The sequence below is a fragment of the Tenrec ecaudatus genome, chromosome 3 (genome assembly GCF_050624435.1).
Source record: "Tenrec ecaudatus isolate mTenEca1 chromosome 3, mTenEca1.hap1, whole genome shotgun sequence".
Classification (NCBI taxonomy): Eukaryota; Metazoa; Chordata; class Mammalia; order Afrosoricida; family Tenrecidae; genus Tenrec; species Tenrec ecaudatus.
The window spans coordinates 218,880,829-218,902,799 of NC_134532.1; the positions used below are offsets into that span (position 1 = coordinate 218,880,829).

Sequence of the window (21,971 nt, forward strand, 5' to 3'; positions counted from 1 at the left end):
ATAAAACTTCACAGCTAAACGGCCTCACACAGTAATGACAACAGGCACCGTGAGTGGGAGCCAGCAGAGACAGCAGACAGTCAGACTCAAAGAGCGTAGCCCTGCTTGCAGCACTCAGAGATGGAGCCCAGGAGCAAGGTCATGAAGGACAATCCAACAGAAGCCACAATGCAGAAATAGATCATTGTTAACTCCAAAAGCGTGGTGGGGACACAGCTGAAGAACCACGAGTGACTTGGAAGAAAGGTGGAGGAGGACTAGCGCAGAGAGCCCGGTGAGGTGGATGAGGGAGGAAATGGACGTGGCCGCACTGAGAGCCCAGAGAGGGTTAGCCTTCCTGGGCCAGCTGGTGCTCCAGCTGCTGTGCCTCCCACCGGACGCATCACTTGGCAATTGCTTCCACGTGCCCAGCCCCGAGGCGAGGCGAGCTGAGCTCCCAGCCTGACTGCCGGTCGACAGAGCTGGCCCAGCTCTCTGGGAATCGGCATCAGTTCAGTATGTGTGTGTCTCTCTCTTTTTGACTAGGAAAATGAGCACTTGAAAAAGTTCCAGGTGACGTGGGAGCTGCATAATAAGCACCTGTTTGAGAATCTCGTCTTTTCTGAGCCACTTCTCCAGAGTAACCTGCCGACACTGGTGTCCCAGATCAGGTACGTGGCCCCCTCGCAGCGGCTGCCTGTGGGCAGAAAGAGGAGCACCTGCATGGGCAATGCCACATGCCTTCCTCCTTCTCCTCCTGCATGGCTTTGATCTCGTTGTTGAGATGATCACACACACACACACACACACACAATTGAACCATTTCTGCGCATGCCTCGGTCGCGTGGCTGCAGTCTCTGGCTGCCATCTTTCTCACACTCCCATTCGCACAGCCGCTGCCCCCTAAGGTGTGGTCCTGTCGAACCTTTCAAGTTGCTACTGTCACTTTCATCCTGGTGCACAATTCTTTTTTTTTTTTTTTAACAATTTATTGGGGCTGATACAATTCTTTTCACAGTTCATACATATACATACATCAATTGTATAAAGCACATCTGTACAGTCTTTGCCCTAATCATTTTTTTCTCTTTTCTTCTTTTACATTTTATTAGGGACTCATACAACTCTTACCACAATCCATACATATATATACATCAATTGTATAAAGCACATCCATACATTCCCTGCCCCAATCATTCTCAAGGCATTTGCTCTCCACTTAAGCCCCTTGCATCAGGTCCTCTTTTTTTTTTCCCCCTCCCTCCCCATTCCCCCCTCCCTCATGTGCCCTTGGTAATTTATACATCGTTATTTTGTAATATCTTGCCCTATCCGGAGTCTCCCCTCCCCCCTTCTCTGCTGTCCCTCTCCCAGGGAAGAGGTCACATGTGGATCCTTGTAATCAGTTCCCCCTTTCCAACCCACTCACCCTCCACTCTCCCAGCATCGTCCCTCACACCCTTGGTCCTGAAGGTATCATCCACCCTGGATTCCCTGTACCTCCAACCCTCATATGCACCAGTGTACAGCCTCTGTCCTATCCAGCCCTGCAAGGTAGAATTTGGATCATGGTAGTTGGGGGGAGGAAGCATCCAGGATCCGGGGGAAAGCTGTGTTCTTCATCGATTATACCTCACACCCTAATTAACCCATCTCCTCTCCTAAACCCCTCTATGAGGGGATCTCCATTGGTCAACACTTGGGCCTTGGGTCTCCACTCTGCACTTCCCCCTTCATTTAATATGATATATATATATACATATATACATACATATATACATATACACATATATACACATACATACACACACTTATATCTTTTTTTTGCATGATGCCTTATACCTGGTCCCTTGGGCACCTCGTGATCGCACTGGCCGGTGTGCTTCTTCCATGTGGGCTTATTTGCTTCTGAGCTAGATGGCCGCTTGTTCACCTTCAAGCCTTTAAGACCTCAGACACTATCTCTTTTGATAGCCGGGCACCATCAGCTTTCTTTGCCACATTTGCTTATGCACCCATTTGTCTTCAGCGATCCTATCATGGAGGTGTGCAGTCAATGATATGATTTTTTGTTCTTTGATGCCTGGTAACTGATCCCTTTGGGACCACTTGATCACACAGGCTGGTGTGTTCTTCCATGTGGACTTTGTTGCTTCTGAGCTAGATGGCCGCTTGTTTATCTTCAAGCCTTTAAGACCCCAGTCACTATCTCTTTTGATAGCCGGGCACCATCAGCTTTCTTCACCACATTTACTTGTTCACCCACTTTGGCTCCAGCCGTTGTGTCGGGAGAGTGAGCATCATAGAGTTCCAATTTAATAAAAGAAGGTATTCATGCATTGAGGGAGTGTTTGAGTAGAGGCCCAAGGTCCTTCCGCTACCTTAATACTTGACCTATAAATATAGACACATAGATCTATTTCCCCATCCTCCTATATATATTTGCATGTACATGTCTTTGTCTAGACCTCCATGAATGCCCTTTGACTCCTAGCTCTTTCCTCCTTCTCCCTTGACTTTCCTCCTGCCCTACTACCATGCTTCATCGCCACCTGGGCTAGAGTATACCTCTTCTCTAAGCAACCTTACCCTTGATCATTTCCCACCAGGCCTGCCACTCCCCCTTCTCTACCATTTGGGGTCCCATGTTTTTCCCTTGTCCCTGGGTTTGTTAACACCACTTCCTTACCCCCCCACCCCCCCACCCCAAGTCCCCCCAGAACTGTCGGTCCCGTTGTTTTTCCTCCAGATAGTTCATCCAGCCTGTCCTATTCAGACAGACCTGTGGAGTCACTAACATGCACGAAAACTAGACAGAGGAAAACAAAGCAACAGTATACAAGCAGACAACAAAACAACAAAAACAAACCACTGACAAAGAACAGAACAAAACAGTTCACAAGAGAAAAGCTTGTAGTTAGTTCAGGTATCGTTTGCTGGCCCTTAGGAGCGTTTTCCAGTCCAGTCTGTTGGGGCACCACGCCCTGGCCCCAAAGTCCACTTTCAGCATTCCCTGGGGACCTTGCCACTCCATTCCCTTGCTGTTCCGCTGCACTCCCCCAGTGATTTGCCTCGGTGTGGTGGATCTGGTCAGGTGCAATTCCCACACTGTGTCTCCGGTGCTATCCCCTGTATCGCCCTTAGTCACTGAGGGGATGCACAATTCTTTTAAGAGCAGAATGCTCAAGGCAAAAACAACAAAAACCAGTCTAGTTGAGCTAGACTATTTATTGGCTTAATTTTAAGAAAATTCCAAGGGGCGTTTTGGTTTACAGTCTAAAGGTTATCTCAGGGCAATAGTTTTGCGGGACTCATGGAACCTCAGTGTCACCACCAGGAAGTCTGGAGTTCATGAGATTTTGAAGTCCTGTGCTACACTACACTTCCTCGCTTTGGTCAGGATTCTTAGATGGAGTCCTTGATCAAAATGCCCCGTAATAGTAGTTGGGAACCATCCCGTTGGCCTGTCTCGCAGCAGAGAAGGCAGTTGTTGATGGAGGCAGTTAGTCAGACTGCCTGCACCCGTCCTCTTTCTGGCCATCCTTTCTCTCGGGTTCCAGAATCGCGACCACTTAGTGTGCCTTGAGTGACCCCTGGCAGACTTTTAAGACTTGTGCAATGGACGAGGAGGTAGAACAGAAGGCTTTCATTACATTATTAGGCCAATTAATTGAGATGTCACGTGAAACTGTGACCCTTGACTTCCATCCAAACTAAGGCCCCGGATCCCCGAGGCTTTTACTGTCTCTCTGATGACCTGTGTGTTTTGCTCCCGGGGTCTGGCTGGCTCAGCTCTCTTCCAGAAAGTCACACAGCCTGGGGTGTGCACGTCCTGTACCCATCTTCAGGCTTTCAGTGGGGTCCCTGGCTCCCACCATACTCAGCTTCCCTCCCTCAGGCAGCACCCTGGGCGGGCGGTGCGTGGACCTGGGGTGCCCTGATGCGCAGTTGACCTCGGAGGTTGTCTCTGGTTCCCAAGTCGCCACCAGAATGCTGGTATGGACACTGCGTCCAGCAGCACCAGCCCCTCGACAGGTGTGATGGGCACGTGAGGGAAGGCAGCAGTGAACGCTGGCTCATTACTAATCAGATGGGTCACCACAGGAGGCGCTGTGATAGACAGGGTGCGGAGAGCAGTGAGTGCCGCCAGGTCACCTTCTCGACAGTAGACAGGGCACAACAGAACATGGTTGTGTGAGCAGCACCCCCACCAATTGGTATCTCTCCGGGTGGAGATAGGAAGCTCGTCCAGGCACCCCCACTTCTGCACCATTGGGTGACGGACATAAAGGGAGCCACCGTCTGCCAGTCCTTCCCTCTGACTTACACCAGGTGTGAGCGCTCATGAGGTCCCTTCTCCACCGACACCCCAGCTGCCCAGGCAGGAGACCTCTGCCCAGCCTGTGACTATCCTCGCGCTGCCCTTTGGCAAACCAGGCATACTGTCCTTCACTTGCTGACTTTACCCTCAGAGGAGCCACACCCAGGCTGATGTTGGCTATTGTGGATGTTAGTAGCTCGTGGCACTGTGGTCTGTATTTTAAATAAATTCTTCGTGGTTAGGGAAATCTCGAATTGGGCTTGTAAATAAACTCACCAAGCTTCTTTTAATGCACTCTGCTTATCACCCACAATCACAGAGACCCTCTTTTCATGTCTGTTTTGTATTTACGAATAGTAGTGGGCCAAGCCTGGGTGTACTTCAGCCCTTGACCTTTCTCTGCACCCTGGCCTCTGTCCTCACCGTCCTCTCCGAGTTCCAGCAGTTTTGTCTTGAACAGAAGCTGCCCACTGCCTGCAGACTTGGACTACCCGACCAGGAAGGCCTGCTTTCCCTCCATTCACCCCAAGTAGAATCCGCTCTTCCCTGAGATGGGAGTGGGAAAAGGACCCCCATGAGCACCCCAGGTGGTCCTTGCAGCATCCTTAACCTCCAGCGTGGATTACGGGGCCCGGGGCTCGCACCCAGAAGGGACACATCCTGGGCGGTGGCTGATGGAGCCACCGGCCCTGTGCTGTGAATACGTGTGCACTAGAGCCCACCAGCCCTGCCTGCCTGGAGCTGTCCACCTTGTCAGGCCCCCTCCCAATAAGGTTGCTGCTCATTATGGAAATCCAGAAGGTTGCTGCTCATTATGCAGCACGGAGAACACCAATGTGGCTGAGCTCCCCCCATCTGCCGCCTCCTGGGAGCTATTGCCCAGGCTGGCTCAGGGCCTAGTCATGACCACCCTGCTGGTTACACACTGGCGCCTCAGCCAGGTTTGGAGCCCGTCCCCGGGTGCCCAGAACCCCACACGCTGCAATGGCAGAGATCTGCAATGCCTGCACCACCTTGGAGATCTGAGGCAGGCACACCCAGAGTCTACTTGTCTGGAGAAACACAAAGCAGCAGAAAGGTCACCGTGCATTCTGAGGGGCTCAGCTTGGCGTCAGGAACAATGTGTCCTGGGCAGGAGATTGTGCAAGGCCACTGTTTCCTTCCTGTTGCTTTCTGGGTCCCTGTCCCAGGGTGTCGTGTTTCTGCTCGCACCACCTGGCAGGGCAGGGCGCCTTGTACAGCTTTGAGGAGGGACCCCCCGACAGAAAGCGACTGGTGATCTGACAAAGACTATGGAGCAGGTGGGCTGCCGGAAGAGTAGACAAACCTGCCCCCAGAAACTGGGAGGACAAGGCTTTCACTCGTGCTTTGGACGTGCTGTCAGGAGGGGCCAGCCCTTGGTGAAGTCTACCAAAACCCACTCCAATCCTTTCCGACTCTGGGCGACGCTGCTGCAGGGTTCGTGGTTTTGTAAATCTTTACAGAGCAGACACATCCTTCTCTCTTGAAGCGGCTGCTAGATTTGAACTGCCCACCCTGCTGCTGGCAGTCCCAACACTTGCTCCACAGGGCCAGCAGGGCTGTCTGTTGAGTCCGAGGTTCAGCAAAAGGAAGCGGCCCTTGGTAAGGTGGGCAGACAGCGTGGCTGCAGCAGTGGGAGCAAACCTCGCAGTGATTGTGGAAATGGCAGCAGATGGGGTGTTTTGTTCTGTTGAACATCAGGTTGCTGAGTCAGAACTGACTTGGCACCTTAGCAAGAGTAACCCTGAGCTCTTCCTCCTGGACTTCCCCCACTTCATCTTCTCACGCACACGTGGCTCACTATGGCCCAGCCCCTGTGGCCATGTGGGTGTGCATGGGTGGGTAGGGCCCAGTGCAGCTGCACCTGGGTTTGGAGGAGCTGTGACATGCAGCACTTCCTCGCCTCATCCATTTGGTTCAAATATCAGCGTGCCTGGGTGTGGGAGAGTGGTTAGACGTTGGGCTCTGACCCTCATGGTCGGCAGTTCAAAACCACCAGCAGCTCTGAGATAAAGACTGGGTTTTCCACTCCCATAAACAGTTAACAGTCTCCAACACCCACAGGGGCTCCCTATGAGTCAATCTTGACTCGGTGACAGTGAATTTTAAGGGTGAATCTTTGGGTATGAAGAGATTACATCCTTTTCTGCCTCCCCTGCCTCTGTCTGTCCCTCACCCGCCTTTTGAGACATTGTGATGGGTTTCTTCAGGGCTCCCTGACACCTCTGTAGTTCCCTTGGGACTCCCCCTCTTTGCTCAGTAAATATAGCCCACGTGGTCCCTGCCGCTGGTTCCAGTTGTCCGCTCCATGTGATTCGGGACACCAATGTGCCTGAGATGCGTTCTGTTCCCCGGCCTCCATGTGGTCTCCTCGTCTTGGAGATATAGACAGAGGTGAAGGCCTCACGACTCCCATCAGGGCTCCTGGGCTGCGTGTGTGGCACTGGTCAGCAGGGCCTGCCTGAGCACCTGCTTCCTGTGTTAGATGGGCCCCTTCTCTTCTTGCAGGCTGGGCACCACCACGCACGACACCTGCAACGAGGACACGTACAGCACCCTGCTGCAGCGCTACCGCCGCTCAGAGGAGGAGCTGCGCCGCGTGGCCGAGGAGTGGCTGGAGTGCCAGAGGAGGATCGACGACTATGTGGATGAGCAGGTGGGCCGGACTGCCAAGGCCTGTGGGAGGAGGCACTGGTCAGGTGCTGTGTGCCCCACAACCCCCAGTGTCCTGTGCACAGGCTGCTGCCCAAGCTGGGAGTCAGCCTCGCCAGGGCTTCTCTGCCCAGAAAGGGAATGCAGACAGGAGCTGCCATCAAGTAGGGGCTGAGGGTGGAAAAGGGGAGCCAAGGTGTAGGGGGTTGTCAGAGCTGAGCGCAGAGGCAAAGTGTCACATGCCCGCAGAGACAGCAGCACCACGCCTGGGTCTGAAGGAGGGGGCGTATCCCTCACTGTCCAACCGTTTGCCCCCTGCTACCGTAAGACTTCTGGCCACGCTGGGGGGGAGTGTAATAGGAGAGGCCTGCTTTACCGATCCCAGAGAGAGTGACAGACTCCACGTGGAACTCTAGTCCTGGCTCCCACTGCGCAGGTCCCTCTCTTCCAGCACTGCCCTCCTGGGCCTTCGAGGTCCTGGTGGGAACCCCCTCTCAGCACTGCCCACCTGGGTCTTAGAGATGCTGAGAGGGGGTGGGCCGGGTGGGAAATAAAGAGAGGCTGGGTTTGAGCTAGATAGTTTTCATAAGCTCATTTATCTGAGTTTAGTGGAGGGAAAATTCCCATAAAATTTGATGTGGTACTTCTGTCAGTTACTAGTGCAGGAACCGCAGGCGGTCCCTCATTCCGAAGGTGGGGGTGGGGGTCTTCTCTTCTGTGTCCTTCTTTGGTGCTGCCTGTAGCCTGTTGGCCCCAGCGGAATACGGTGCATGGACAGTACAGTCTCACCGTTCCACAGCCCCTCCCCTCCTCTGCCCTCCAGGTATCTTGTTCCTGTCCTCCACATGTCTGTAAAGGTCGTCCCCCACTGCAGTCCGTCTGCTGGTCCCAGGCTGGCGTGGGGCATGTGTGGGCAAGACTGTTGGCAGCTTTGCTCGCTCTTTTTGATGGGCATCCTCTTTGGCTTTCTGTAGCACGAGCTCTGGGGTTAAGTTGAGCAGGATCTGGGAATACGGCCCCAGGGGGGGTGGGACATGGGAACAGGGTACCAGATGATGCATTTGTAGCTCCTTTGGTTGGTCTGCCATTGTGTCCCGCTGAAGGTGCTCCTGACAACCGTGTTGACGTTGACTGTTTTTGTCTGCATGGATGTTGCCTTTGTAGATGACGATGAAAACCAAACAGCGCATGCTCACGGAAGACTGGGAGCTCTTCAAGCAGAGGCGGTTCACCGAGGAGCAGGTGAGGCTGAGCGCGAGCAAAGGGGATGCCACCTGCCGGTCACTGGGCTCTGCAGTCTCAGACCCACATGTGGGACAAGGCTGTGCAGTCAGGGCATGCACAGACTCAGGCCACCTCATCTCACGTGTTCACCCATTCCTCCTGCTCCTCCTTGTGCCCCTCAGGGCCGGTTATCAAGTGGCTTGTTATGGCCACCATGCTGCTGTGGGCCTCTCTCCACACCGGCAGCCCTTGAGCTCCCAGCCGTCTTCTTTCTGCTGCTGTTGCTCAGCTCGTGCCACCACCTTCCCTGCCTCACTGCACACTCAGCCACAGTGCTGCCCCTCAGTGTCCCTGTGGCCCCTGAGCTCATCCACGGACCACCCGGACCCAGTGTGAACGGATGATCTGGAACCCCGTGGATATGTGCCTGGTACAGGCTCTCCCCATACCTTGGACTGAATTACCAATCTCGGCTCCTTGTTGACCGCCTACCCGCTGCCCACCACCCTGTGGAGCCACCCTTTTGTGTCTGTGTTCTGAACGGGCCTCTGCTGTGGCACTCGCCACCCTTAGTACCTTTATTCCCATCTTAATGCCCACTGAACCCAGCCAGCTAGACCCAGGGCAAATGCCAATGCCAGTCAGCTAACTGCCAGCTGCTACAAGGGGGGAGCCTCGGGGTTCCTGGCCCTCGGCCTCTGGGGTTTCCTCCCTGGTGGTCTCTCTACTGCAGGATACCGAGAACACAGCTTTCTCGATTGAGGGGTGGGGGTTGGGAGGCAGCTTTGGAAAGATGGAGGGGAAATTCCATTCTCCTGAAGCCCTGCACTGGTAAGCTCAGACGGTTCAAGGTGGAGGAGGGGTGCATAGCCAGTGAGGCCTCTGTTGTCTGGTGCCCTCTAGTTACCCAGCAAGAGGGCAGTCGCCGGCGAGAACCACTTCACAGACACCATGAGGCACATGCTGTCGTCGAGGCTGGCCCTGCCCGACTGCCCCAACTGCAACTACAGGAGGAGGTGAGCTTGTGGGCCGGCCTGCGCCCCCAAACCCTGCACGGCTTGGTGGGTGACACATGGCCTTTGGTCCTGACCAGGTGTGCTTGTGACGACTGCAGCCTGTCCCACATCCTCACCTGTGGCATCATGGAGCCCCCCGTCACTGACGATCTCCACGTCCACCAGCTGCCCCTCCAGATGGGCTCTGCTCCCGACTACCTCTCGGAGATGCGCCCACCCAGCGTATCCTCGGCCAGCTCAGGCTCGGGCTCCAGCTCCCCCATGACGGTTCCGCAGCACCCCAGGCTCACGCTCGTAGACAACGGCACCGCTCCGACTTTGTAAGTGGTGTGGGGTGAGAAAGGACCCCGCCTTTGGGAGCAACTCACAGCGAGCATGAGGGCAGTGAGCAGGGGCACCGTTTCCTTACTGGGGCAGAGACTGCACTCACTTGGACCAGTGACAGACAGAGCCCGCTAGAATGGAGGGAGTGCAGCAAGCTGCCTGTCTCCCTGTCCCGCAGTGCCCTTTGGGGGTCATGTCGGCGTGGGGTCTGCAGGTTTCCACGGCGTAGACGTGTCGTGTCAGTGGGGTCTGTCACCAGTTTGTACTGCGGGTGTGGGGCCCCAAGTTTCTTCCGACCTGTGACGCTGTCTGTCGTTTGTTGAGGCTTCACGCTCTGCCCCTCTCCTGGAAGGACACCTCACCAGTGTGCTCTCTGTGTGTCTGTTACGTGCACCTCCGCCTCGCCTCAGCTCCCCTCACATTTCCCCAACAGCCCCAGATGTGTTGGCCGCCCGGGAGCCCCGGCTGCCTCTCAGCGGCACTGAGGGAGTGGCCTTCAGACCCAGTCAGTGCTCCCCTCCTTCTAGAGGGACAGGTCTGAAGGCTGATACCCTTCCGTGGAGGCAGCCTATGAGAGGGCTGGGGGTTTCACCACCAAGTGTTTAGAAAACGTGTGTGCTTCCAAACGTGTAAGTCCGGAAATCCTGCCTGTTGAACTGAGCTTTCCACACTGGGTAGCTCCAGGGCTATGCTCGATGGGCAGGCCTGCGGGGATGGGAGTCACCAACTGCTACCTCTGTTTCTCAGTGCTGCCTCTGGAGCTTTGGGGGTGTCCTCTTGAGCAGGCTGGCCCTCCTTGTCACATAGCTATTGTGTTTCTGAGTCTGTGTGGGCCTGTGGTCGCCAGGACCTGGCCTCAGTAGGGCACGCATACTGAGCCCCTTCCCTTGCCCCCACACCTACGCCCACCGGCTGCCGTTTGCCCCCACTTTCCTGAAATCCGAGAGATCCCTCCGTCTCAAGATGGGCCTTGGCCCGTCGGGGGCTGCCGTTTCCATACACCAGAAAATCGCACATTGTAACTGCATCCTAGAGATGGATGTCGCCATTAATCTCTAGGTGGGTTTAGCATTAAACAGCTAACGGTGAGATAGGCAGTTGAAACCCATCCACCGCTCCACAGAAGGAAGAAGAGACTGTCTGCTCCTGAAAATATTCACCCTCAAATTCTAAGGAGCATTTTTGCTCCAGCATCTAGAGTCCCTATGTGTTGGAAGCAACTCTTGGTTCTAGAAAATAAAGCTTGTGGGTTTTGTTTTGTTTTTTAAGTAAATACAGTGAAAGCTGGATCCTGTGTCAGGCAGAAACCTGCCAGAGAAGGAAAGCTCAAATCCTTTCTAGCATAACGAGCGAGCGCTAGAAAAGTGGTCCGACTGCACGCTATCAACGCTGGGAACCCTGGCGAGAGCCCGGCAAACCAAGCCATCCTGCTGCAGCAGTGCTCCGGCCCCCGCAGGCTCCCCTCTGTGTTGTCAAAGCCAACCCCCGCCCCCCCTCCACATTAAGATCCCAACGGATGTGGCCAGAGCTGGCCTCGGAGTACACGCTTCTAGCATTTTGTCAGTCCATGCCTTCAGACTTTTGTTGAACCGTCCCTTTCAGAAATCCCTGTGGTGCTTAAAAAAGGAACATCAAGGTTACTGTGCCCTGCCCCTTTGCATCAGGAATCCCGTGTCCCTTAGGCCGCAGAGGAAAGCCGTCCTACTCTGAGGCCTTTCACTGAGAGCATTCATGGGGATGTAGTGCCTGTTGCTCAGACCATCTGCACAGGCACTGTTCTTCCAGAAGCTCCTGTCCATGCTCTAGGCCAGCGCTTCTTACCCTGTGGCTCGCAACCCCTTTGGCAGTCGAATGACCCTTTTGCAGGGGTCACCCGATGCATAACAGTAGTAAAATTACAGTTAGGAAGTAGCAACAAAAATAATTTTATGGTTGGGGGGTCACCACAACATGAGGAACTGTATGACAGGGTCACAGCCTTAGGAAGGCTGAGAATCCCTGCTTCTAGGCCTTTCCCCTGTGCCTGCTCAATAGGTGGTGCTCCGCTCTCTGAGTGGTATTTGACTTGGTGGTTTTCGTGAATGGGCACTGCCGCCTGTAAGTGGGTCGTAGTCTGTGCCCACCGCCCCTGTGGCCTCCTGATGAGCGACCCTGCCTGGTCTCAGTTGCAGTGACGAGGAAGACGGCACGCCGCTGTCAGCAAGATTTGCTGGCATCTACCCATTGAGCAACTACGACGACGCCCAGGTGGTGGCCAGCATGAACGGAATCCACAGTGAGCTGAACGGTGGCGGCGGGGAACACATGGCCCTGAAAGACGAGGTGAAGGGCGTGCAGAGGGGGTCTGGTGTTGTCGGGTGTGGTGAAGCCCTCTAACATGAGGCGATGGCTTTCAAAGTCCCCCCAGGTCAGCAGCACCAGCAGCAGCTCTTCAGAAGCCGATGATGACGAGGCAGATGGCGAGAGTAGTGGGGAGCCTCCAGGACCCCCGAAGGAAGAGGTTGCGCTGGGAAATGGGAGCCTCGGGCCGGAGGAGAGCAAAGTGGACAGCCCACCCCCGTCCTACCCGGCCCAGCAGGTACCGCTGTGCCCCTGCCATGCGCTCTGGCCCTGTCTCTTTTCTCAACCCCATACTCAGTCATTCCACACCGCTCAGTCCTGGTGATGTCTGAAGACCAGAGACGCTGTAAAACAGGCACACCTGACTCTTCACCGCCAGGTGGTCTGTTTCCCTCTGCCTTGAGTCTGTTGTCATCAACGCTGACTTGGCAGCCCCGCGGCAGCCCCTGGGGACCCAGGTACCCTGCATGGACATGCCCACCTTGAAGCAGAGGAGTATTTGATGAACCCAGAAAACGGACGTCAGCCTTCCAGATGCAGTTGTTAGGACACAGACTCTGAGCTCTGTGTGCACTGAGGCAACTTGCTGTCTCCCTCGGTGCCCACTGCCTGACCCTTGCCCACCCTGCTCCCCATACTACCAGGTAGTTTTATTTTTTATTTATTTTAACTTGTTAGTTTAGCCCCACGGAGAAGTTCCTAGTGTTACTTACACTCAGCAGTTTGTGCTCATTTCGTTTCAACTCATCCATCCCTCTCCCATCCTGTGCTTCCTCTTCCCACAACCCCCCCCCTTCCTCCTCCTCGTCACCTCGCCCTCTGCACTTTGCCCTTGGGTCAGTGCTGCCCCTTTTGACATTAAATGGTTCACTGTTCTTCTGTGGTGATAAGTTCCGCTCCAGTCCTGAAATCCTGGGGGTGTTGCGGGGGTGGGTGGCAGGAGAGGTTTCTTATCCTCGTCTACATTTCCCTCTCACCCTTTCTAGGACCATCTAGGGAGTCCTCTTCAGAGTAGTTGGCAGTGGGTGGCCGGGCACCGTCCAGTTCTTCTGACCTGCGGGTCCTGGAGATGGAGTTTATGTGGCCCATTCGCCGTTACTAATTGTTTCCATGTGGTATCCGTTTCTCTCTGATTTTCCTTCCAGATAAGGCAGGTCCATATGCGTTGGTCGCCAGTTTTATTCGATTTATTGCATGTCCTTTCCGCATATATTGATGCAAAACCAAATGTTTACTCTTCCCTTTCTAATGAACAAGGCTACACACACAGTATGCCCCACCTCTGCATCTTGCTTTTTCACCTGGCTGATCCTGAGAGCCCATCTCTGCACCCAGAGAGATCCTCCTCCTCTCTCACTGACCTCTCTGTCCTGTATTGCGTGGCTGTCTGGGTGGGTGGGTTATGTTGTTAACCAGCACCTTGCTGATGGACACTCAGGTGGTTTTCTGGGTTTGGTCCTAATGAACCACCTGTGTGTCGCCTGGCACACCTGCTGCCATCTCATAGAAGAACAGAGGTGCCGTTAGGACTGGCAACCAGCCTCAAGTTTGCAGGCTCAGCGTGTCTAGGGGTGGGAAGGGGATTCACCATGCCTCCCTAAAAAATAGGACTGCTTGATTGCTCCCTCCCCCCCGGTATTGCCCCAGAGCTCTGACAGGTGGAAAGTGGTCAGCCCTGTGGTGTCCATTTCCAGCTCCCTCTCTATGGGCAGAGGGAGCTCCTCTGCATGTTTCCTTTTCTGCCCGTTTTCCTAATGAGGCAGCTGCGCCTCTGTTGTATGCCGGTCTCCTGTGGTCTCTAGGGCTCATTGTTACCTCCTTTAAATAGCTCCTTCCTGGATTGAAATCTCTATCTAACTGGCTTAGCCACCCTTTTCTCAGTGTAATAGCGTGTTTTTGGTGATAGTGGTGCTGCCCTCGCGTTGGTTCCAGTTGCAGGTCAGCGAGACTGAAACACGGCCAGGTCTTGCTCCATCCTCACCGTCGTTGCTGTGTTGGAGCCCCTCGTTGCAACCACTGTGGTAGCCCGTGTGGGGAGGGTCTTTCTCTTGTCCCTGCTCCTTTACTTTGCCAAGCATGATGTCCTCCTTCTCCAGGGACTGGTCTCTTGATCACGTGTCCAAAGTACGTGAGCTGAAACCTCAGCATCCTTGCTTCTAGGGAGCATTCGATCTGCACTTCATTCGAGACAGAGTTGTTGCTTGAGTAGTGTAGTCCATGGCGTATTTCATACTCTGCCGGCACTGTGATTCAAAGGTGTCTGTCGGTTCCTCTTTGGTCTCCCTTACTCACTAGTCTGCAGGAGACAGGTGGAAACGCTATGGCTTAGGTCAGGAGCACCGTAGTCCTCTAAATGGCAGTGGGCTTCTTAATTACACTACTCTCATTTTAGTGGTTGGCACTGTGGACTAGCTCAGCATTCCTGGTTCTCTTCCCAGTTATTTTGATTGGCCAGCACCTGTGGACAGTCCACTTCCCTCTTTCTGCCTTCAAAGTTGGAGTCACAGCGTAAATAGTGTCCTCGAGAATCGCACCCCTGAGAACAGCAGCGAACAGCTCTCTCGTTTCCTCCTAGGGACAGGCTGGCGGCCTCTGCTGAAGGCTCAGTCTTTTGCTCACTTGGGTCTTGAGAAGCTTGCATGTTTGTGTTCGCACGGTGGACCACCCAGAGTGGCTCTCCTCTTACTGACAGAAACACATCACCTGGGGCTCCCATGGTGTCACTTGATCTTGAAGACCTGGGCTGAATTCTGGGACGCAGGCAGGTTTCTTGGCTTCTCCAGCCTGGCCCATGCCATCCAGCCCACTCCATCTCACGGGGAAAACCTGGGGTTTCAGCCCGGCTGTGTCACACAGGCGTCTGCGACCTTGGGGAAAGCACAGATTGTTGTGTGCTGAACAGCTTTAGGTATGGCTCTGCAGGCACTACCCCCACCCACTCCTGGGGTGTTCTGTCACCACAGAAAGACCCTGTGTCTGTTTTGCAGTTAGTCTCTGCTCTTTCCTGCAGCCCGAAGCAGCCCTGAACTGCTTTCTGTCTCCCTAGATTTGCCCTTTCTAGAATTTTCACACCAGCAAAGCCCTCCATTGCTGAACTTTGTGCGCCTGCGCTTCTGCAGTTCATCCATGCTTTCGTGTTGCTGTGGTTGTGTCTTTTACATTGTGCTGGATCTATAGTTTGTTAGGTGGATGTGCTGTGTTTATGATTGATCTCCTTCTGCTTGGTGGGCACAGGCATTGATTTTCGTGTATGGTTTGTACACATTGCATACAAACCTATGCGGACATGGGTTTTCATTTTTGTGGGGTTCATACCAAGGAGTTGCTTGTGTGAGAATGACATATGTAACTTTTACAGAAACTCCCAAACTGTTTTCCAAAATGACTGTGCCATTTTTCATTCTGCCCGTCGGTCACGTATGAGAGTTTTAGGTTCTCCACGTTCTCTCCAACGCTTGGTGTGTGCTAGTGCTCTGGGTTGTGAATGGTGGTGCACCATTGTGGTTTGACTTTGCGTTCCTCTAACCAGGGGGACCATGAGCATCTTTCGTAGGCTCATTGTCCATTGATATGTGCTGCCCACAAACCACGTTGGCTTTCTCCCTGGGCTGTGAACTCTCGATCGATTTGGGGAGTGTCTGGCATGACGGGTTGGCTTTCTCTTCCTGTGTGCTGTGTCTTTGCAGCTTTCAGTTACAATGCATACCATTTGACCAAAGAAACCATGGGGCATGTTTCTGATGGCCACAACTGAGGAAACTCTGCCTGACCGGTTCTTCTAGAAGTTTAATCATCCCAGCTCTTGTCTCCAGATCTGCTGTCCATCTGGACAGCCTTCGGTCTGAGCTCGGAGGTCTACGTCCATCTTTCTGGCACATGGACAGTTTGCTTTAAAGCCCCTCCTTGCCTTCGCTCGTTTGCAGGAAGCCAGTTGGTGGAGCGCCAGGCCTCTCCACTGACTTCACAGGATCTCTTGTCTGTCCTGATGCACACGCCACCTCATTGTGATCATAACGTCCTCACAGCCATGCTCAGCATGCGACAGGGTGGCTCCCAGCTGGGCTCTTCTTTCTCACCCGGCCTAGAGGTGAAGTCCATTGCATTTCCTTCTACATTTACAATCACCTATTCAATTCCTACCCGAAAAGTCTGCTTAGATTTCCATGGGAGCTGCAGTGACTTAAATAACGCATGTAATGTCATTACTGATCGGTGATACTTACATATTGTTTCTTCGTGTCATTTTTATTCTTTTACTGCTACCTTTTGTAATAAATTTTTTTTAGTTATCATTTTAAATTCACTGTCCATTCTTGGTTTTGTTTTTTAATTTGTTTTAGTTATTTTTCTGCTCTAGGGATTACAGTGACTGCTTATCATGATCAAAATCAGGTTGATACTGACATGATTTTAGTAAAATGTAGACGCTTTGCTCTAATATAGCTCCATCCCCTTCTCCTTCCTTTTCCATCATTGTCCTTTTTATTCTATTTGTATATATTGTAAACTTAACAATACGGGATTGTCATTGGTTGCAGAGTTTCGTGGTTTTGCAAGAAGAGAAAGAAAATACGCAATAATGATATTTACAGGCTTATTTACCATTGCAGAGGTTCTTCATTTTGATTCAGATCTGGGGTCATTCCTTACCACCCTGGAGGGATCCCTGTAAGATGCCTCCTGGGGACAGAGTACACATAGTGAGTGCTCTAGATTGTTATCTGACGTCTTTGTTTTGCCTTCAGTTTCAAAGGCTCCTGTGTTGGCACTGGTTGTTACTTTCAGCCTTTTGCAGTCTCTCCGCTGTCTCCTGGTCTTGACTGGAGTTTGAGGAGGAGTTCGCTGTTAAGTGTGCTGGTTCTGTGATCACCATGAGTCATTTTTCTGTGGCTGCTTTCAGGATCGCGACCTTGTCTTTGGCTTTCACCAGTTTCACCACCATGTGTCTAGGTGTGTGTATCTTCATTCTTATATCTTAGGCTTCGAGAGCTTAGCGTCTCCCATCAAGTTCGGGAGGCATTGTGTCTTGGCTTCCCTGCGTCCTGATTCTCTCCCACGGTACTCTCGGCTTCAGCCCACTTTTCCTGACTCAGTTTGCACTTTGTCGTTCAGACCGGGTCACTTCTGGCGCCCTGTTTTCACCCTCACAGTCATTCTTTGCCACCTGGAATTTGCTACTGAGGACCTCTAATGAAATTTCTGTGGGGTTTTAGTTTGGTTTCTTTTATTATTTTTTTTAAAAGTTTTTATTGGGGCTCTCACATCTCTTATCACAATCCATCCATTCTTCCAGTGTGTCAAGCACATTTGCACATATGGTGCCATCATTTTCAAAGCATTCTCTTCCCATTTGAGCCCCTGATATCAGCTCCCTGTTTCTTCTCCCTCCCTCCCTCATGAACCCTTGATAAGTTATAGATTATTATTTCCGTATTTTACATCGTCCTCCATCTCCCCATACCCACTTTTCCGTTATTCATCCCCCTGGGAGGGGGTTCTAGATTGATCATTGTAATGGATTACTCTTTCTGGCCCCACCATCCCCTAATCTTCCTAGTATCTCTACTTTCATTGCTGGCCCTGAGGGGTTTATCTATCGTGGATTCCCTGTGTTGCTGGCTCTTATCTGTAGCAGTATGCATGTTCTGGATGAATTCGATTTGTAAGGTAGAATTGAGGTCATGATAGTGGGGTGAAGGAAGCACCAAGTTGCTAGAGCAAAGTTGTGTGTTTCATCGGTGCTATACTGCACCCTGACTGGCTCATCTCTTCCTTGTGACCCTTCTGTGAAGGGATGTCCAATTGTCTACAGATGGGCATTTGGGTCTCCACTCCATGCCCACCCTCCCCCATTCACCTTGGGTATGGTTTTATTCTGGGTCTTAGATGCCAGATACCTGATCCCATTGACACCTCATGATCACACAGGCTGGTGTGCTTCTTCCATGTGGGCTTTATTGCTTCTGAACTAGATGATCGCTTGTTTATCTTCAGGCCTTTAAGACCCCAGGTGCTGTATCTTTTGATAGCCCGGCACCATCAGCTTTCTTCACCATATTTGCTTATGCATCCATTTTGTCTTCAGCGATCATGTTGGGAAGGTGAGCATCACAGCATGCCAGATTGTTAGAACAAAGTGTTCTTGTGTTGAGGGAGTACTTGAGTGGAGGCCCAATGTCCATCTGCTACCTTAATTCTTAGATATGAGTACGTAGTTCTATTCCCCTCTCGTTATATATGTTTTTAAATCTGTACATGCCTATATTTAGACCTCTATAAATGTCCTTTGCCTCCTGGTTCTTTCCTCTAGTTCCTTTTACTTTCCTCTTGTCCCACTGTCATGCTCAGCCATCATTGGATTTAGTAATTCCTCGCTGCTACACTGCCCTTGATTGAGCCCCACTAGGCATCCTACGGCCTTCTTTCCATTGATTTTAGTTCACTTGTTCCCTTGTGCCTGGGTTGACTACCCCCATCCCCTCCCTTTCTCCCACCTCCTCTTCTTCCATATCCCCCCTGGAACCACTGGTTCTGTTCTTTTTATCTCCGAATTCTTTATCCCGCCTATCTTATCTAGATAGACATGCAGATACATTAATAAGTGCAAAAATCTGGGAAAGCCAAATAAAGCAACAACGGAAGTTGTGTTCGTCTGGGTAAACTAGGGAAATAAATCCACAGAAACTCATATGTATAAGAGAGAGTTTTATATAAAGGGTAAGTGTACATTAAGAAAGCATCCCAACCCAGTGCTGCCCAAGCCCATAGGTCCAACATTAACCCATATGTCTGACACTGATCTACAGAGTCCTCCTCCATCTCGCAAAACACATGCAATGACACCGACTGCAGGAGGAAAGCCGAATCAGTGGACGTTTAAGCATCTCAGTGCTGCCAGGGATCTCCATGCGGCTGCTCCAGCACCTAGGGCTGCATCAGGGTAGGCCCATGCAGCTTCCTCTTGGGGATGTCTTGCAGGAAGTGAGCCTGGCCAGCTGTACCCTGGTCCGACCATCAGAGAGCAAGAGACCCGAGAACTAGAAAGGCGAGGCTCATCGAGCCATTTATTTCTCTGCCCTTCGGTTAATCCCACATGTGTTTATTGGCCAGGTTGGCACAATAAACCTTAACTGTCTCAGAAGTCAAAACCAACAAACAAAATCAACTACCAAAAACAAAATAATAAAAAGAAATCCACTGACAAAAATGAAAAAGTCTATAAATAGTTCAAGGTCTGTTTGTTGGCCTTTACAAGTGTTTTCCAGTGGAGTATGATGGGGTGCCACACTCTGTCTCCAAAGTCTGTTTTTGGTATTTCCCGGGGGGTTCATCGTCTGTTCCCCGTGTTGCTCTGCTGCATGCCCTCAGTGCCTCGCCTCAGCGTCATGGGGCCCTTATTCCCGCACTGTGTCTCCAGTGCTGCCCCCCGCCGCTTCCCATGGTGGGACTGGCCCTAGGGTCCTCCCCGTGCATTGTTTGCCCCGAGCAAGGACATCGTCGTCGGGGCTTGGTGAGCCAGGATGTCCTCTCCTACCTTTCCATCCACTTTTGTTTCTCCCTTGTGCTCTCATCTGACGCGCCCTCTCCCCAAGCTGTAGCCCCAGTGCTGGCCTCTGAAGTACACACTTCGGGGGTGTGGGTGTCCACATAGTCGGGATTGGGGCCAGCCGGGTTATGGTGTTTATTATCCTCTAGTATTTATGTCTAGTTCTTTGCTGCCTGGAATCTGCTAGAGAGGCTCTCTGCTGATATTTCTGTGGGGTTATGGTGTTCATTAACAGCTCGTACTCACCTCTAGTTCTCCTTGTACTCTTCCTGTGGGCACTTTCTGTACGTTTGCTCTCTGTCCTCACTGTCCCCTCGAGCTCTGTGGGTATGTGAGTACCGGCTGCTGTGAAGCCTCGCACTAAGCCCGTCCCCTGGGTTCACTCCGTCCTTTTCTGTGGACATGTTACTCACACTCGAGTGTGTGCATGTGTGACCCATTTCTTTACACGTGGGTTTTGGTGGTAGGAAACTGGACATTTTAGATAACGTAGCAAGCTCACATCCTGATATTGCCCTCTCAAGGGTCTGTTGTTTTTCATGATTTTCTGGAAGAATCTCTCTCTCTTCTTGGTCCTGCAGTCCCCCTATGTCTCTCCTCAGGCATTCTTCTTCTTGTATTTTTAGGCCTGGCTTCCTAAAGCCCCCGCCTCTCCCATGCCTTCTGCTTCTGCGTCCTGCAGTAGTGTGGGCAGGGGTTTGCTCACACACCGAGAGCCCATGGGCACCGTGCTCTGTCCCCCTGGGTACGCATGTGCACCCGAGGCCCGGAACTGGGCTCTCCTTGGGCTCCTGGGGTTCCAACACCTTTGCTGTGTTGCCCTTCTCCCAGTGTGCTCCCTTTCCGCTCTCCTGCTGGTTGCTGTGCCCCCCACCCACCCTGTCTGAATCTCAGCCCAGATGGGAGGGAGCCCAGCCTCAAAGGGACAGCGTCACAGCCATGCTCTCCTGACAGCGCCACATGGCCTGAGCCCCTGCCTCCACCCCCCTCCTGCCAGCAGCCACCTGGCTCTGGTGGGAGCAGCCTGGGCCCACCTGCAGTTGTCCTGGAGAAGCGGCTTGTAGTTGTTGCTATGGGTTGGTTCCCAGAGTCTCCCAGTGGCTGTTTTGGACAATGGTTTTCCATTTGTCCCAGGGGAGAGGATTCACCGTCTCCATCAGCAGGAGTCCTGCCTCCCTCGGACATTGGACACGTCTGTCACCTAGAGCCAGCAGCATGCGCCCTGAGGCGTGGAACCATGCCGTGGCTTTGTGTTTCCTGGTCACTGCCCTCTCACGTGCCCTCTCTCCTGGCTCAGACAGGCAACCACAGGGCACCTCCACTTCTTCAGCCAGCACCCACCAGGGCCAGGCGCTGGCCTCTCCCTTCAGTCCTCGCAGAGGGCCCTGGTCTGCCAGGCCAGTCTGTGACCTGTGTGACCGCGCAGACCTGAGCAGATGCTTCTCTTCCTCTCCTTGTAGGCGGAGCCAGCTCAGGACACGTGTGAGTGCCACGTCTGTAAGCAAGAAGCCTCCGGGCTGACTGCGTTGGCAACACCCACAGGCACTCTTCCTCCCGGCCACCAGTTCCTGAGCCCTGAGAAGCCCACCCATCCTGCCCTGCACCTCTACCCCCACATCCACGGACACGTGCCTCTGCACACCATCCCACACCTGCCTCGCCCTCTTATCCACCCCACCTTGTATGCTGCGCCCCCCTTCACACACAGTAAGGTAAGTTTGGTCAGGGGCCTTGCCAGCACCCCTCCCTTAGACCTTACAGGGGTAGGCACCTTGGGTGACGGCAGCTGCTCCGGTGGGAGGCCTGCGTGGGTGTCTTTTATCCTAGGCGCTGCGCCCTGTGGGGACCCTGCCTTGAGCGCTATGGTCCCAGACGTTGAACATGGACAAGAAGCCACGGCCAGTCTGCTCAGCATAAACCGAGTAGAAGGAGCTTGTTGGGGGTGCGGGGGGGTCACAGGCTACACTTAGGATGTTCTGTGCCAACCCATTCTCCCCTCACTTGGTCTCGGTCCCTAGTTACTGGGCCAAGGATAGGAGTGCTGTGAGAGTAGTAGGAAGCCGCTGAGGCTGGCGAGCATCTTCAGGGTCATCAGCAGTTGTCCCTCTGAGGGTGGACACTAGAGCTTTCAGAAACACACAGAACGGGCTAGGCCCTGCATTTCCTTTCTGGGGCTAAAGAGTCTACCGTGTCTGCTGGAGTGTGGAGATGTTGGCACGCCCTGCTTGCCTGTGTGGCCCGTTGGGGAGCCAAGCAGAGGAGACTGCTCCTCTAGCCGGTTGACACTGACCGCAGATTCTGATAGTATCCATTCATCTTGCTACCGTGTCTGCCCCGAGATTAGCGCTGATTTCATCAATGCAGAATTCCCCCAAACACTACCCACTATGATCAAACTTGTGGAAGACTGGAGGAAGCATCCTCGACGATGCTGTCACCTTCTGGGGGGTGAAGAGCCTGGTTGGCAGTAGAATATCCTTAGTCTGCCACTTGGTTCTAGGCGTGATGACTGACTGTCCTGACTTACACTCAGACTGCTGTTCACGCC

The 21,971-nt window shown here is 53.0% G+C and overlaps 1 protein-coding gene across 2 annotated transcripts in view; it reads left to right on the top strand.

Moving 5' to 3' along the window:
* FAM193A (family with sequence similarity 193 member A) overlaps nt 1–21,971 on the top strand; it is a 128,296-nt gene that overhangs the window by 74,880 nt on the left and 31,445 nt on the right. The window contains exons 6-13 of one of the 2 annotated variants that reach the window (XM_075544617.1): nt 526–650; nt 6,830–6,977; nt 8,138–8,215; nt 9,101–9,213; nt 9,291–9,533; nt 11,703–11,859; nt 11,936–12,115; nt 20,884–21,135. In XM_075544617.1, the coding sequence (XP_075400732.1) occupies nt 526–650; nt 6,830–6,977; nt 8,138–8,215; nt 9,101–9,213; nt 9,291–9,533; nt 11,703–11,859; nt 11,936–12,115; nt 20,884–21,135 (1,296 nt within the window). The remainder of the gene's footprint in view (nt 1–525; nt 651–6,829; nt 6,978–8,137; nt 8,216–9,100; nt 9,214–9,290; nt 9,534–11,702; nt 11,860–11,935; nt 12,116–20,883; nt 21,136–21,971) is intronic. The other variant, XM_075544618.1, reaches the window with a different exon arrangement.